The sequence below is a fragment of the Neofelis nebulosa genome, chromosome 1 (assembly GCF_028018385.1).
Source record: "Neofelis nebulosa isolate mNeoNeb1 chromosome 1, mNeoNeb1.pri, whole genome shotgun sequence".
Taxonomy (NCBI): domain Eukaryota; kingdom Metazoa; phylum Chordata; class Mammalia; order Carnivora; family Felidae; genus Neofelis; species Neofelis nebulosa.
The window spans coordinates 95,148,878-95,166,342 of NC_080782.1; the positions used below are offsets into that span (position 1 = coordinate 95,148,878).

The 17,465-nt window shown below is 40.1% G+C and overlaps 2 protein-coding genes and 1 long non-coding RNA gene across 3 annotated transcripts in view; 2 read left to right on the forward strand and 1 right to left on the reverse strand.

Moving 5' to 3' along the window:
- The window catches only part of ACOT12 (acyl-CoA thioesterase 12), a 54,933-nt gene extending 50,309 nt beyond the window's left edge, over nt 1-4,624 (forward strand). The window contains exon 16 of the mRNA XM_058728284.1: nt 3,904-4,624. Within this exon, the coding sequence (XP_058584267.1) occupies nt 3,904-3,911 (8 nt within the window). The 3' untranslated portion in view covers nt 3,912-4,624. The remainder of the gene's footprint in view (nt 1-3,903) is intronic.
- On the reverse strand, nt 236-8,431 carry ZCCHC9 (zinc finger CCHC-type containing 9). The gene is made up of 6 exons (XM_058728324.1): nt 8,319-8,431; nt 6,799-7,208; nt 5,973-6,123; nt 5,647-5,739; nt 3,652-3,720; nt 236-2,384 (listed from the first exon to the last, which is right to left on the reverse strand). Exons 2-6 carry the CDS (start codon nt 7,180-7,182, stop codon nt 2,266-2,268), a joined length of 816 nt encoding a protein of 271 aa, XP_058584307.1. The 5' UTR covers nt 7,183-7,208; nt 8,319-8,431; the 3' UTR covers nt 236-2,265.
- The window catches only part of LOC131510790 (uncharacterized), a 39,782-nt gene continuing 30,723 nt past the window's right edge, over nt 8,407-17,465 (forward strand). The window contains exons 1-2 of the long non-coding RNA XR_009261188.1: nt 8,407-8,654; nt 10,242-10,304. This is a non-coding gene — a long non-coding RNA (uncharacterized LOC131510790). The remainder of the gene's footprint in view (nt 8,655-10,241; nt 10,305-17,465) is intronic.

Consider the following 17,465-nt stretch of genomic DNA (forward strand, 5'->3'; position numbering starts at 1 on the left):
CTTTATTCCCTAGACTTCAGCATTCATTACTCTACTCTGTGATTTGTCTTAACTCGTAAGACAAACCAGCATATGTCAAGTTAGCCTCCTCTACAAGACAGCATTTAAAAGTTGAAGGACTTCATTAGAGTTTAGAGCACTTAAGAGGTTAGGTACATCCTGCTGTATGTCAGATCTCTACCTCTGCTTCCCCAGCCTACCCGCTTCCCCAACCCGTCCACTCACCCAGCCTAGGTCTGGTTGTTAATTAGTTTTATTCCGTGTCAGCAGGTTTTCATTTACATAAACTTTGGACTGTGCTCCAATTTTATGAATTAACACTTACATACATTAAGGGTGAATATGTAGATTTAAATGCCTATACATTTCAGAAGCAGAAAAATTTTGTAGAATATTTTTAGATTTTAAAAAGCAAAAAAAAAAATTAGCTATAATGGAGTTACTTAACTAAAATTTTGTATGGTAAAATTTCACACCTCTCCTACAATTGAGACACTTCCAACCTCTGCCTGTCGTAGGTCTTTGAATTTATATTGTTTTGAAAGTTACTGCAGTAATGACCTGAGGTATTGGTGGAACATCCAAGTAGGAACTGTAATTGAGGATATTAGGGCCAGATGGATTTAGGAGTCAGCCATAGAAAAGTGAATGATAAGCTTGTAAGAGGTGACATTTCCAAAGGACTGAAGGAAGAGTGACTAATGACCAAGTCTTAGGCGATTCAGTAGAATATTTTTAAAGTGTAATAAAATATCTGATATTTTTCTGATATACTGATATTTCTGATATGCATCTCTCCCCAAGTCTCCTCTCCATCCTAAAGCCTCATTAGAAAGCACGTGACCTTGTCTTCATCACTGTTACAATCCCTAGTGCCTAAGAGAGTACCAGGAATATAGCAGGTACTTGGGAAATATTTAATGCTTGCCTTCCTCACTGGAGACAGGTTTTGACTGGCCAGAGTCCTTGACACCTGATAGGATAGGTGAAATAAATCTGAGTGTGTTTGGGCTAAATGACTAAGGCAGCATTGCTATCCTTTTCCAGCTACATGACTTGTGTGGTTTCTTTTAAATGACACTCCTTTCCTTACATTCTGGGATGCTGAGTTGTATTCTGTCATGTTTTCCTCTCACACCAAAAGTAAAACAACAGCTCCTATTAAGACTAGAACTGTTGAGCTTTGCACACATTAAAACAGAGAAAAGTGTTTCTTATTTGGTAAATATTTTGCTTTTGAAGCTACAGTAACTAATCACAGCTGTTTCCTTTAGTTACAAATGTATCCAATCAGGTAAAATTCCAAATGAAACACACAATCCACTAGAGTCATTCCATTACAATATGAGCCCTAGCCTTGTGAAATACATGTATTAAGTATGCATGTATTCATAAAATCCAACAAAGAAGCTAATGGGTCTCTGATTAGCATTCTAACTCTATTATGGTGATACCTGCATCTCACCCAGACTCATCTAAAACACATGAACAAAATGCTATTAAGTGTGATATACAGTCTGTTAAGTAACATCATTCTGGTTAAATACCCCAAAATAATTTTGGCTAGAATTTCACTCTTGAAAATCCAGGACAAAGAAGGAGCTGTTGTTAACGTATTCTTCTATGTTACCTCAATAATTTGTACTTCTTTATGTCAAAACTAAAACAAAAATTAACCAAAATTAATCTCATCTAGAATTCATAAAAAGATTGTGTTCCCAAAGGGATTACCTGGACATAAACAGACAATGGCTAGTTCAATCCAGAATGAGGTATTCAGAAAAATAAGTACATAGCAAATGATTTTTGAATTAAATATTTTAAAAATACAGTATTGTGGCAACTTATAAATTCCTAATATAGTAATAAATTGATATTTTGAACCAAGAAAACAATATAACCAAAACTTCATTTCTAAACGCAAAAGTTATACTTTAAGGGTGGTTCACATTAATGCATAGTTTTTAAGAAAAAGATGATTGTTACAATCAAGTATGTAACCACTTAGTTATACCTAAGTTCTACCTGTTAAAAATATTCTTTTAGAGAATCCAATTTAAAAATCTTATACTTTTCTTCAGTGATTTTCTCCAGTGAGAGAGGCACTCTTTAATGGACAGCACTCAGGAAACTATCTGACCATATGCACATCATACTGATGTCTACAACACAGGTCTCCAAGGGAGCTCAGCTCCAGTGTGTGAGGTAGGCCCAGTTCAGAGTAGCTCACAATGAGGCGGTAACTAATGATAGTACTAATCATTATCAAAAATTAACAACTTTAGGTATCTTTGTTTTGGGTTTCTGTGGTTCAGGCACATCCAAAATTTCTTCATAGTCTGCACTCATTCCCATTGCCCAGCGACCAACTGTGACCATTCGATCTGTTAAGGAATGAAAGTTAGAATGTAAGAAAAATGGTAATCAAATACATCCACCCAGATTGGTACTAGCTGAGCAAAGGAATTAGTTTTGACATGAATAATCACAAGGAGGGAAGACTCCATCACTAAAGGAGAGTGAGCAATTCTGTAATTGATTATAACACTTGATTTTGGAGTACCACAGGCAATTTCTCATCCCAATTAGGGAAATGCAGCAACTGCCTTGCAATGCAGAAATTGATGAGAAAGCTCTTTCATTCTTTCCCAGAGTTCATCATTATAGAGTCAATGAATTCTAAGACTCTGTAAACAGTAAGACTTATGAAGCATCAGTTTTAAATGCACAAGATTCCACCTGTGAAATTATACAACATCTGCTTGTCAGTCTTGTCATTTGGGAATGGCAATCCTCCCAGGAGGGAGAATTCAAACTCCACTTCCATTATTTCAGTCTCACTGGCTACAATGTAGTGAAGACCATCTTCTTCTAGACAAGATCATAAACAAGAACTCTTGGTTTTCAAATTTAAGTGTTCAGGGAGGAAGAATGGGCAGACTTATTGGGTAGTACTGTGACTATCTGAAATAAAAAGAAATGTGTTTTTCCTTAAGAAGGACTACTGCTATCCTATCTTGCATTCTTTTGCTCAAGATTATCATCATTCTAATTTAGGTAAACTAATATAATAATGGTCTCCACTTCCCCCCAAATCTGCAATAGGTACAGCAAACATTTATGAAGTTTTTGGTGACAAAGGGTATTTCATTAGGAAGAAAATGTATCTGGCCAGATAGTGTACCTAACACAATTTTAATATTTTTGGCAGTTTTTACAACCAACTCTGAGTCCTTCAGGTATACACAAAGCAAAGCATATATGAGGATGGTAATCATAAAAATATTGAGTTATTTTCATATTTCTGATTTTCTGTTAGTGAATCAGTATTTTTCTTTTAGTAACAGAATTGCCTCCATTATTAAATTCATTAGTTGCCAAATATGAATGTTTATGAATACAATGCTGTATAAAATCAAGGTCTTCTAGGACTTAGTGGTCACTTTTTTTTTCCTCACCTAATAATACTAGCTAACGCTCAGCTAATACTATTGTGTCTACTCCTGACAGAGAAATGATTAAGTCATCACTGTAGTAGGAAACCAGGTTGCCTTAAAATCAGTGGTACCTCAATGAACTCTTCATAAAAAATTTCAAGAAAAACAAAGAATACTAATCCCACCCCTTCTAATGGAGGCCAAGAGATCTCACCTGAATTCTGACTCTCAGGGCAATCTTTCTTAAAATGTTCCACAGAGCCACAAAGTCTGCAGCAACCACCTATTAAAAGAACAAAGTCACTGAAAATCTCTCATACTTAGAAGGGGTTATAATGTCTCAAAACACTTTTCTTATTTGGTCCTCACAACTTTGTCAGTTGTAAAGGTAGTTGAAAACAGGAACATAGGTAGGTGCCACCATTCCAGTTAGTAAGTCCATTGTCCATTCCTTTTGATCTCACAGAGCACTGAACTGTACCTACCCACCACTTCTCGTACCTGGCCTTCAGGGGAGAAGGAGGAAAGAGAAGAGAGATATAATGGAAGAAGATACGTGTCCTCTGGAGTGTTCGAGAGCCACTGCACACAAGACTAGACCTTAAACCATGATTAGATAGGCAAAGTGTTGTGAACTGTTGAACCTGTAGGCAAAAGTTGTGTCCAGATGCATTTTTTGAGGAGGATGTCTGTAATTCTTATCAAATAAATGACCAATAACCTCAAAAAAGGTTAGGACCCACTGCTCATCTGTACAGGTCACACAAGGGTGAGCAGTTACAAAAGGAATGAAATTAACTTTTGTTTTAGGGCCTTCTGACTGCCAGGCAGCCTCATCCTAATAAAAATGCCTGTCTGCCTACTTTAAGCAACATTCCAGATTGTGAATTACAACGCATATGGTTTCTAAGATTAGCTTAATGGTCAAACATGTTACTTAATGGTCAAGCATTGTAAGTATGACATGCTTATAATGTTAAGTGACTTATCCAGAAAAATGACCCTACAGGATATAAACATAGCTGAATTCTCACTTCTGTGTGATCTGTTTTCTTTGCTGCACTTTTTAAAAATACCTAGTCATTTTGCGTAACCATCCAAAACCATCTTTGCCCATTACTCATGTCATCTGACCTGTGTCATAAGTTCAAAACTGAAAGACACCTTTGGGCATTTCCCAGGGTTAGGCTTCCTTACTGTTGTAGATGTAATAGTGAAATAGAAGAGGTAGTTTTGAACAATATATTTTAATTCTCATAGCTCTTCAAGGTAAATACCATAGTTCATCATATCGAATACACTATTGATTATAATTATTTTACATACCTCTCAGGAAAAAAAATCTGCCAATTACATGTCAGTCACCAATGGTAAGATACATTCTGAGTACAGGGACATGAAAATGTGAAATAATGTTCATCTTAGAGTCCATGAGATACAGTTTGTCTTCTCCATTTTACAGGCGAGGGAGGAAATTGAGATGAGAGAAATTAAATGACTCAGCCAGAGTCCCACAAGTAGTGAGTGGTGGTACTGGAGCTGTAACTGGTCAGCTTGATTCCAAAAGCTGTGCCTTTTCACTGGACTTGTCCCATGGAACCCAGGACATGACACACAAGAGATGTCTAGAATCTGATGGTACCAGCTATCACATGAGCACATTATTCACATTACCAGAAAATTTCCTCCTTAAAGCTTTAGAGATCACAGACTTTATTCAGGGACCTTAATATGTTAGCTGAGCTACAGATAAGAAAGTTACAGGATCCCATGCTAGACAACTGACTAAGGAAAACACTCAGAAATAAAAATTACTACAAATATTGAAGAATGTGTACCAGCCCATCTATCCAAAATGGTATGCTAGCCTGTGATTAAATTCACAACACTAATTTTTAAATCTTATATTAGCTTGAGATATAATCCCTTTACTTCTGTTATGTTTAAAAGTAGATATTTATAACCTACTCCCACAAATGATGCTGAAAGCACTATGCTTGAAATACACACTTTAGTTATTTCTGATTTGACTAATACATCCTCATATTACACATCAACTCCAGTACAAAGAATAGTTTGATAAAAATTAAAATTCTCAAGGTTTTGTTATTTGTTCAAGAATTTATTCAAGAACTGATTGAGTACAAATTAAATCACAACTCTACATAGTAACTCACCTTTTCTGACATATAAAGTTAACAGTACTCACCATCAGCATAAAGTCCTTTGGGATTATCAGGACAAGATCTGGACAGATGTCCCATTTCCCCACAAACAAAACATTTTGCGAAAGGAAATTCACCTGTAATGATCAACATTTCCTATTAAGTTGGCTAAGTATAGAACAAGTCATGTAATTCATATTATTTTAAATACCCTGAAAACCCCTATTTTTACTACAACTTAGAATTCAGTCTTGATTTCAAAATATTAAGTGGCATACTCATGATAAATTCTATCCAGAAAAAAAACCCAGTTGGTTACGTATTGGCCACTTCTGACATTAACCAAATCAAAAAACGATAGAAAACGTACCAAGAGCTGGGTCTACTTTGGCTTTGCACTTGGTTATTTCATGCTCTGTGGACCCACACCGGTAACATATTCCAGTGCCCATATCTTGATTCTCAAGGGCGGCTGGGCAATCTGCAATTCCATGGCCGGGTTTTCTACAATGGAAACATACCTGAGAAAACAAAATATGAGTTTCCATGTTGCAAAACTACAGTGGCTTTATCAATTCTTGTTATAAAAAATATCTTTAAAACATTTGTCATTTGTGGGGCACCAGGGTGGCTCAGAAGGTTGTGTGTCTGCCTCTTGATTTTGGCTCAGGTCATCATTTCTCAGTTCATGAGACTGAGCCCTGTGTAGGGCTCCGCTATAATAGCAAGGAGCCTGCTTGGGATTCTCTCTCCTCTCTCTGCCCCTCTCCCGCCTCACATTCTCTCTCTCAAAATAAACAAACAAACATTAAGGAAAAAAAAAAAAAAAGGGGGCGCCTGGGTGGATCAGTCAGTTAAGCGTCCAACTCTTGATTTTGGCTCAGGTCATCATCTCATGATTCATGAGACTGAACCCTGGTCAGGCTCTGTGCTAACAGTGCAAAACCTGCTTGGGATTCTCTCTCCTCTCTCTCTCTCTCCTCTGTCCCTGTCCCCTTGAGCACACGCACATGCGCACATGCTTTCTCTTAAAATAAACTTAAAAAAAGATGCTTTACAAATCTAGTACACAAGAGCAATCATACTCTGGCTAGTGTGTGTGTGTGTGTGTGTGTGTGTGTGTGTGTGTGTGTGAATGTATGAATAATAGTTTTGACTTACATAAAGTAACCGTTTGGTGGAAGCGATGATCTTACCATTGCATTTTTCTTTGCTGCTTGTCTTTTTAGTCTTCTTTCTTCCCGGCGACTATCTTTCTTTAAAGCAACTGCAATTTCTTCCCTTACCTCCTGACTGTCTGTTGCTATCCTCTCTCCATTATGAACCATCTGTGGGTTTTGCCTTAAGTATTCCAGGAATCCATTTACATCTTCATTTAAGTACTCCTTTTTCTTTTTGTTCTTTTTGTGTTTTGCTTGAGGAGTATCATTTTTAGCAGAGAGCCTATTGGCTTCAAGTTGTTTACTCTTTGGTAGGTTTTGGCCTTCTCCCTCAAGGGACCCCTTCTTCATGTCCTCCCATGATGTTGCAGCCAAAGGTCTCTTGTTACGTGTGGTAGTAACTCGTGCCCACCTGGTCATGATTTCATCAAAGTTACCTTATCAAACTTTAAGACAAGCATGGCTGGTTAATAACCATTTAAAAAAAACCCACTAAATATACATAGTGTATCACATTATGCCTATATGTTGACGCTTTAATTATTAAAACACTTTTTACTTCGTGTATATTTAATTCTGTAACATGCTGCATAGATATGCCTATGAAGTAAATCTAGCCCTTACCAGAGAAGCTACCACACCAGATAAAGAAACACACGTATATAAATGCTTAAAACTGTAAAACAATTCAAGAAAAAAATTACTTTGTAAAATATTATGTATCACATAGTAATACAAGTGAATGAAGTTACTCTTCCCAATTCTGAAGTTTTCCTGGCTGTTTCCCGTCTGTAAGTCCCAGGTCTACTTTCTCCCCATCATATTGCTTAGTCTGTCAGTTCAAAGCAATCAATTTGCATAGCAAATTAAGTATACAGAAATCCTGTCCTTGACGCAAAGTTTGTCATTACAAGTCTTCCCAACAGACTGACAAGTGTTTGCGGTCACGTGATAATGCTGGTCTTCTAATTAGAGAATAAACTGCTTCCAGCCCAGCGGTTTCAAATCATTTTCAATTAAGCCGCGCCCCTTTTAGGGCGGCACCCCGTGTACCAACCAGAGTTAAAACTTCAGCTCTCGTCTTCAGGAACATCCGCAACACAAGCCGAAGGGTGGAGTCAATGAATAGGTGAGACGTTGCACGCTACTCTACATGCCACGCGCGCACACTCATCATTGCAGAGCCTGCGACTACCACAGTAGGGGCTGGAGCTATTCAGGAGGTGGACTAGCATTACCCTGAGTACCCGTGAAGGGGAAAGCTTTGGGTAAGAAGGCCGAGGCGGCGGGACCCACTCCCACGGCGGGGGCCCCAGTGAGGCTAGACGCGCCAGCTCAAGCAGTGAGCACCCCACAGCTGAACGCGACCCCTGCGCCCGCGCCCTCAGCGGGCCGCGCAGCTCGGCATTCCAAACCCATGTGGCGCTGTGGGCTGTTGGGGGCCTAGCAGTCAGTCGCTGTGCCTTCCCATCACGTCCCTGGGAACGAACGGGAGGACTCCACAGCATCTGGCGGTCCCGGGGTCCTATCTCGCTCAGCCTTGCACAAATTCTTACCGCGCATGAATCCTCCAGGGCAGCCGAGTTAGCGAACCAGACAAGTCTCTCCCCCTGCGACCGAGTCGGCACTGGGGACCGGAAATGCGTTGTCGCTAAGAGCGCGTCACTTCCGGAGGGCCAAGCTAGTCCTGCAGGCGGGTGCTAGGGTCTCTTCCTGGGCGGGTAGATGAATATGAGTAAATATTTGTGGAGCGTCTAGCGTTTGACAGGTGCAGCGCTGCACAACGAGGACACAGAGATGAAGTGTGTCTGGAAACCACAACTAGTTGGAAGAGATGCACGGCAGGATTGGGGGGAGGTGGTGGAAAACACTGGGAAGACTTCCTTGAGAAGGTGACCTTTGAACTGTACTTTGAAAAGCAAAAATCTGGTGAAATTTGGGGCGGGAGTGAGTTAAGGGCTTTCCAGGCAGATGTAAGGTAAAGTCTTAGCATAGTGGTAGTGGGTCACTGTGATAGAAATATAAAAGAGACGTTTAGGGCCCTAGTTGGTGGAAGTCGGTGACTAATTGTCCTGCCACTGCTAGTTCAGTGGAAATAATTCTAGTTTGTAGTCAGACAAGTTCTCTTTAAGAGGAAAACCCTAGCCTCTTAATTCATTGTCTCAACAACCTCTCCCAAACAGCTACCATCACAAGTTGTACTTTGTGGGAAAAATGGCATTATTACACGAACTCAGTTCACTAGGTCTGCCACTTTGATGCCCAGCATTGTGATCAATCCATTTTACACCTTAAGTATCTGTCCACTTTATCTCAACTGCCACCGACTTTGTACCAGGCTTCATCTCATCTCACCTGGATTACTGGTAGCTGGTCTGGGCATCCACTGTTTTCACCACTTCTTGGAATCCCTTTCCATGCCTTAGCCAAGTGAACTTTTAAAGATGTAAATCAGATTGTTATTCTTCTGCTTTAAATCCTTTAATAGTTTCCTGTTGTTCTTAAGATGAATTCCAACCTTAACTTGGTATTAAATCCTTGACTACTTCTCTATCCTCAGCCTGCACAATTTCCTCTTCTTTGACCAGTTTCTCAGTTTCTCAAATGCTGCATGTACCTTGCTATCTCTAGGCCTTTACATATGCTGCTCTCTTTGTATGGTGCTTCTTTTCTTCTAGTTAAATATTTCACCTTCAGGGCTTTACACATTAGATTCTTAAGTAAGCTTTCCTGTACCCCTCCCTGCTCCCCCCCCACCCCCCGCCATTAGACCAATCCCCTATTGGAAGCTCATGGCAATCTTTGTTTACAATGCTTCAAATTAGTAATTACATAATTAATTGTGAATAAGTTGTTTATTGTCTTCCCACTGCCTAGTATATATAGTTGGTGCTCAGTACGTTTTTGTTAACTAAGTGAAGAGTAAGTACGTTTCAATGCTTGTTACAGCAAAGTCGAAAGTGACCTGGTTTTCTTTAGGAGGAAAGATGAAAGTCAGTGTTGTAGGAATACTAGGATTTGGTATGGTGAATATCAGAAATATCCTAGGTTTTACAGTGGGGGAAGATTTAAAAGGTAAAAAATTCCTCCAGCTCTTGAAGAGAGGGAGCTTCCTAAAAGTTGTATGATCATCCTCTTCATACCATGTTCTCAACCAGCTGGCTTCAAGGTCTAAGCACCAACCTAGTGACATTTCATAAAGAGGTTTTCTTTTGTAGAAGCCAGGTACTTGCATGTAATGTACACCACTAGAGGGTGCATTCAACTAAAACTTGTCTTTTTAGTATTATGTTGAATTTTAAACTCGAAAATTATTCATTTCCTGGCAGTGAAAGAACATGATCTCAAATTGTTTTTGTGGAAATATACCAAGTGAAGATTAGTAATTAAGTAAATAGGTCATAGAAATGCTGTGGGGTTCAGAAGAAAATATTACTGTCAATACTAATAATAGCTAACTTTCATTGAACATTTTATAGGTACCTAGCACTGTGTGCTGAATGCTTTACAATCATTGTTTCCTTCACCCAGTATCCTGAGAGGTAGGTACTATTCTCCATTTTTACAATGAAGAAACAAGCTCATAAAGATGAAGTAACTCACCCAATGTCACACATCTAGTAAGAAGTAGAGTCAGGACTTGATCCAAGATCCCTGTTCAAAAGTGTGACCTTCCCTACATTGCAGTACTGCAGGGGATTGCCTGCCTGCCTGCTTGACCCACTTTAAAACGGACTTAAGTTATCCATGCCCATATAATACTTTATTTTCTTAGGATGTATTCACTTTTAAAGTGGAAGGTATTATCTTTTTATTAAGTCTTATCTATTCAGATATTATTGAAATAGTACAAATATGCTATTTTCATAACACTATCATCCACAGGGTAAATGTTAAGTGAGCGGCTAAAGTTTCAGTTATGAAGTGCTGAAGTACCTCATTTTTAGAAAATTGTGAAGTGTATTATGCATACAGAAAGCAATATAAAACATCTGAAGTAATTACAAAACACAAGTTCATGTAAACACTACCCAGCTTAAGAAGCTGGCCATTGCCAGATTATGTTAATGTAATTTTTTACATGGGCAACACATTTTTATGTTTCAAACAAAATAGTTATGATATAAGATTTCTATAAACCAACTCTCATCCTGATAACTAGAAATTCTGGGAAAAATATAAAATTCACTGTGTGAGGTTCCTGAAGAGTAAATAAAAGCAGACCCTTGTGGGGGGGAGTCAAACTTTGAAGAAGCAACTAGCACATGGGTTAGTGTGTGTGTGTGTGTGTGTGTGTGTGTGTGTGTGTGTGTGTGTGTGTGTTTGCACTGAAAATGGGCCACAGTCAAAAAGTGCATGAGCAGTTAAAACTATAATAGAAAGCCTGCTGGGCGCCTCGCTGGCTCAGTCAGTTAAGTGTCTGACTTCAGCTCAGGTCATGGTCCCATGGCTCCTGAGTTCTATCCCCGTGTCGGGCTCTGTGGGGACAGCTCAGAGCCTGGTGCCTACTTCAGATTCTGTGTCTTCTCCTCTCTCTGCCCCAACCCCGCTCATGCTCTGTCTGTCTCTCAAAAATGAATACATGTTAAAAATTTTTTTAAAATTTTAAGAAAGCCTGCCATCATTTTTCTGGCTGCAGGAACCAGAGAAAAAAAGCAATTAACAGCCATACCGGGATAGTGAGGGGGAATTTTGAAAGGGAGAGAGCCATAAAAAGGATGCTTCTACTTCTATACATGAAGTGTTGAGCTAGGCTCTGACCCCACATGCACAAGACAAGCTCAGAGGCTTAAAGAAATGAACTGAGATTTGAATGGCCACTCACAAAAAATGAGACAAAGCCCATAATGCCAGTCTAAACAAGTTAATTGCCTTCTTAAATGTTTTTTTCATGAGGAATAAACCAATTCAGAGTATATACAAAATAACATCCACAATGTCCAGGATAAAAATCCAGAATGTAAACTTAGCCTTGGTTCAGTGATACTTTGAATTCTGGTCTTCCATAATTTGCCTGCTACTACTTATTTTTTAAGTCTTCAAATAGCTGATCTATGCTTTATAGATGCATTCAGTGGGCGACACAGGGTGGAGTGTGCTCAATTCATCTTACCTGAAATTGGAACCACTCCCATTAGAATTTTGAAGCTTCACTCTTTTTTTTTTTTTTTAAATTGTTTTGATGTTTATTTTTGAGAGAGACAGAGCTTGAGCCAGGGTTGGGGGGGGGGGGGCAGAGAAAGAGGGAGACACAGAATCTGAAGCAGGCTCCAGGCTCTGAGCTGTCAGCACAGAGCCCGATGCGGGGCTTGAACCCATGGACTGTGAGATCATGACCTGAGCCAAAGTTGGATGCCCAACCGACTGAGCCACCCAGGCGCCCCTTGAAGCTTCACTCTTGATTAGATTGTCTCAGAGTGAGAGGTGCTTGGATAAGCCTAGATGCTGCAGAACTAGGAGTGTCTAAGGCCCAGCCTCAGGGAGCTGGCCCTCTAACTGAGTCTCAAACGAGCGTGAGCAGCTTCAAAACAAGCTGTTTGGGGTAACTGGGTGGCTCATTCGGTTAAATGCCCGACTCTTAATCTCAGCACAGGTCATGATCTCACAGTTCATGGGTTTGGGTCCCACATTGGGCTCCACTGACAGCGTCAAGCCTGCTTGGGATTCTCTCTCTCTCTCTCAAAATAAATAAATGTAAAAAACAGGCTGTTTAACTGTAATTTGGAATGGAAGATAGTGAATCTAGAAAGGATGGGTGGGACCAGATTTTGTCAATTGAAGTGTTTTTTTAATGCTAAATCAAAGTGTTTGCATTTTGGGGCACCTGGGTGGCTCAGTCAGTTAAGTATCTGACTTTGGCTCAGGTCATGATCTATCTCAAGGTTCAGGAGTTCAAGCTTCACGTCAGCCTCTGTGCTGACAGCTCAGAGCCTGGAGCCTGCTTCTGGATTCTTTCTCTCCCTCTCTCTCTGCCCCTCCCCAACTTGCACTCTCTCCGTCTCTCTCTCAAAAATAAACATTAAAAAAAAACAAAAAACAAAATGTTTGCATTTTGTCCTTGACAGCTTAAGCAATGAAGAACTATACATATTTTTTTAGATTATACAGTGCATCTCCTAAGATAGATGTAGAGAAGAGGGTTACGTACAGTACAAATGTGTACCCAGTGCAGTGCTCAGAACACTGACACCTGCTGAACTTCTTTGGAATCTACAGAAAAATACATCTAGAGAGAGAGAGGAAAGAATTAATGACCCTACTGTTGAAAATAAAAAAGAGGTCCAGACCAGTGACATTCTAACAGCTGCTTTCTTCAAAATCTGTCAATCATTTAAGCTGCTTTAGAACCCTTACAATAAGGCTAATAGGTAAAGAAATTGAATTCCTTTTTTCTTCTTTCAGCATTTTACAAATGCTCTTTAATGAATATGCATTACATTTAGAATTATTTTTTTAGGTTTTTATTTTTTATTTTTATTTTTTTTAATATATGAAATTTATTGTCAAATTGGTTTCCATACAACACCCAGTGCTCATCCCAAAAGATGCCCTCTTCATTACCCATCACCCACCCTCCCCTCCCTCCCACCCCCCATCAACCCTCAGTTTGTTCTCAGTTTTAAAGAGTCTCTTATGCTTTGGCTGTCTCCCACTCCCTCTTTTTTTTTTTTTTCCTTCCCCTCCCCCATGGTCTTCTGTTAAGTTTCTCAGGATCCACATAAGAGTGAAAACATATGGTATCTGTCTTTCTCTCTATGACTTATTACACTTAGCAGAACACTCTCAAGTTCCATCCACATTGCTACAAAGGGCCATATTTCATTCTTTCTCATTGCCACGTAGTACTCCATTGTGTATATAAACCACAATTTCTTTATCCATTCATCAGTTAATGGACATTTAGGCTCTTTCCACAATTTGTCTGTCATTTAGAATAGAAGGAGAGATAAAGGTCTTCCCAAACAAACAAAAACTGAAGGAATTCATCACCACTAAACCAGCCCTACAAGAGATCCTAAGGGGGATCCTGTGAGACAAAGTACCTGAGACATCGCTACAAGCATGAAACCTACAGACATCACAATGACTCTAAACCCATATCTTTCTATAATAACACTGAATGTAAATGGACTAAATGCACCAACCAAAAGACATAGGGTATCAGAATGGATAAAAAAACAAGACCCATCTATTTGCTGTCTATAAGAGACTCATTTTAGACCTGACGACACTTTCAGATTGAGAGTGAGGGGATGGAGAACTATTTATCATACTACTGGAAGTCAAAAGAAAGCTGGAGTAGCCATACTTATATCAGACAAACTAGACTTTAAATTAAAGGCTGTAAGAAGAGATGAAGAAGGGCATTATATAGTAATTACAAGGTCTATCCATCAAGAAGAACTAAGAATTATAAATGTCTATGCACTGAATACGGGAGCTCCCAAATATATAAAACAATTACTCATAAACATAAGCAACCTTATTGATGAGAATGTGGTAATTGCAGGGGACTTTAACACCCCACTTACCGAAATGGATAGATCATCTAGACACACGGTCAATAAAGAAACAAGGGCTCTGAATGATACATTGGATCAGATGGACTTGACAGATATATTTAGAACTCTGCATCCCAAAGCAACAGAATATACTTTATTCTCTAGTGCACATGGAACATTCTCCAAGATAGATCACATACTGGGTCACAAAACAGCCTTTCATAAGTATACAAGAATTGAGATCATACCATGCATACTTTCAGACCACAATGCTATGAGGCTTGAAATCAACCATAGGAAAAAGTCTGGAAAACCTCCAAAAGCATGGAGGTTAAAGAACACCCTACTAAAGAATGAGTGGGTCAACCAGGCAATTAGAGAAGAAATTAAGAAATATATGGAAACAAACGAAAATGAAAATACAACAATCCAAACACTTTGGGATGCAGCGAAGGCAGTCCTGAGAGGAAAATACATTGCAATCCAGGCCTATCTCAACAAACCAGAAAAATCCCAAATACGAAATCTAACAGCACACCTAAAGGAAATAGAAGCAGAACAGCAAAGACACCCCAAACCCAGCAGAAGAAGAGAAATAATAAAGATCAGAGCAGAAATAAACAATATAGAATCTAAAAAAACTGTAGAGCAGATTAACGAAACCAAGAGTTGGTTTTTTGAAAAAATAAACAAAACTGATAAACCTCTAGCCAGGCTTCTCAAAAGGAAAAGGGAGATGACCCAAATAGATAAAATCATGAATGAAAATGGAATTATTATAACCAATCCCTCAGAAATACAATCAATTATCAGGGAATACTATGAAAAATTATATGCCAACAAACTGGACAACCTGGAAGAAATGGACAAATTCCTAAATACCCACACACTTCCAAAACTCAATCAGGAGGAAATAGAAAGCTTGAACAGACCCATAACAGGCGAAGAAATTGAATCAGTTACGGAGTTCTCTTTGCGTCTTGGATTGCATTGCCTTTTTCCTTCCCCATTTCAGGGAAGTTCTCAGCTATGATTTCTTCAAGTACACCTTCAGCACTTTTCCCTCTCTCTTCCTCCTCTGGAATACCAATTATGCATAGATTATTTCTCTTTAGTACATCACTTAGTTCCCTAATTTTCCCCTCAAACTCCTGGATTTTTTTATCTCTTTCTCAGCTTCTTTTTCCATAATTTTATCTTGTAGTTCACCTATTCTCTCCTCTGCCTCTTCAATCCGAGCTGTGGTTGTCTCCATTTTATTTTGCAGCTCATTAATAGCATTTTTAGCTCCTCCTGGCTGTTCCTTAGTCCCTTGATCTCTGTAGCAATAAATTCTCTGCTGTCCTTTATACTGTTTTCGAGCCCAGCGATTAATTTTATGACTATTACTCTAAATTCACTTTCTGTTATATTGTTTAAATAGTTTTTGATCAGTTCGTTAGCTGTCGTTATTTCCTGGAGGTTTTTTTGAGGGGAATTATTCCGTTTTGTCATTGTGGATAGTCCCTGGAGTGTTGCGGGACTGCAGGGCACTTCCCTGTGCTGTTTTGAATAACTTGCGTTGGTGGGCAGGGCGGCATTCAGACCCTATGTCTGCCCCCAGCTCACTGCTGGGGCCACAGTCAGACTGGTGTGTACCTTCTCTTCTCCTCTCCTAGGGGTGGGATTCACTGTGGAGGGGCATGGCCCATCTGGGCTCCTTGCACACTGCCAGGCTTGTGGTGCTGGGGATCTGGCGTATTAGCTGGGGTGGATCGGCAAGGTGTACAGGGGCGGGATGGGCAGTCTCAGCTTGCTTTTCCTTCGGAGATCCACTTAGGGAGGGGCCCTGCAGCACGGGGAAGGAGTCAGACCCGCTGAAGGGATGGATCTGAAGAAGCACAGTGTTGGGTGTTTGCACGGAGCAAGCAAGTTCCCTGACAGGAACTGGTTCCCTTTGGAATTTTGGCTGGGGGGATGGGCGAGGGAGATGGAGCTGGCGAGCGCCTTTGTTCCCCGCCAAGCTGAGCTCTGTTGTCCAGGGCTCAACAACTCTCCCTCCCGTCGTCCTCCAGCCTTCCCGCTCTCCGAGCAGAGCTGTTAGCTTATAACCTTCCAGATGTTAAGTCCTGCTTGCTGTCCGAACACACTCCGTCCGGCCCCTCTGCTTTTGCAAGCCAGACTTGGGGGCATCTGCTTTGCCGGCAGGCTGCCCCTCCACCCCGGCTCCCTCCCGCCAGTCCATGTAGCGTGCACCGTCTTTCCACCCTTCCTTCCCTCTTCCGTGGGCTTCTCGTCTACGCTTAACTCTGGAGAATCTGTTCTGCTAGTCTTCTGGTGGTTTTCTGGCTTATTTAGGCAGGTGTGGGTGGAACCTAAGTGATCCGCAGGACGTGGTGAGCCCAGTGTCCTTCGCTGCCATCTTCCTCCTGATCTTTTTAAGTTTTTAAATTAACTTTGAGAGCACGTGCACAAGAGAGAGCATGCACACGAGAGGGGGAGGAGCAGAGAGAGAGGGAGAGAGAATCCCAAGCAGATTCTGCACTCCATGCCACACTACACACAGGGCTGTATCTCATGACTGTGAAATAGTGACCTGAGCCAAAATCCAGAGTCAGATACCCAATTGAATGATCCACCCAGGCACCCCCTAGAATTTTTACTAAAGAGTTTTTTAATACATGAGAATTTTGAGACCACACATGAGAATTTCCAATATATACAGATTTATAGAAATACATACCTTTAAAAAATCTATTCTTGTTTTACAGGTCAGTAAATGAAATGACAGAGAAGTTAAGTGACTGTCACACTGACAGTTTTATTACCTGACATGCACATGGATATGGCCTTATTTTTTTATTTCTTCAATTGCAGTGTTGGTTTTCTCAGTAAGGAAGTTAAAAGCAGTACTGCTTTCTTTCAGAAGTGAGAGTGTCTGGGTGGCTCTAGTCAGTAGAGCGTCCAACTCCATTTCAGCACAGGTCATGATCCTAGGGTCATGGGATTGAGCCCTGCATCAGACTCCACACTGAGCATGGATCCTGCTTAAGATTCTCTCTCTATTCCTCTGCTCCTCTTCCTTGCTTATGCTCTCTCTTAAAAAAAAATGGAAAAAAATTGTATCTGAAGGGTTTAATAAGAGAAACCCATTAATGGAAGTTGCTTGAGGTGGCTAAGCAATAGGGAATAGGAATAATATGACGTTTATATTCTCCCCTG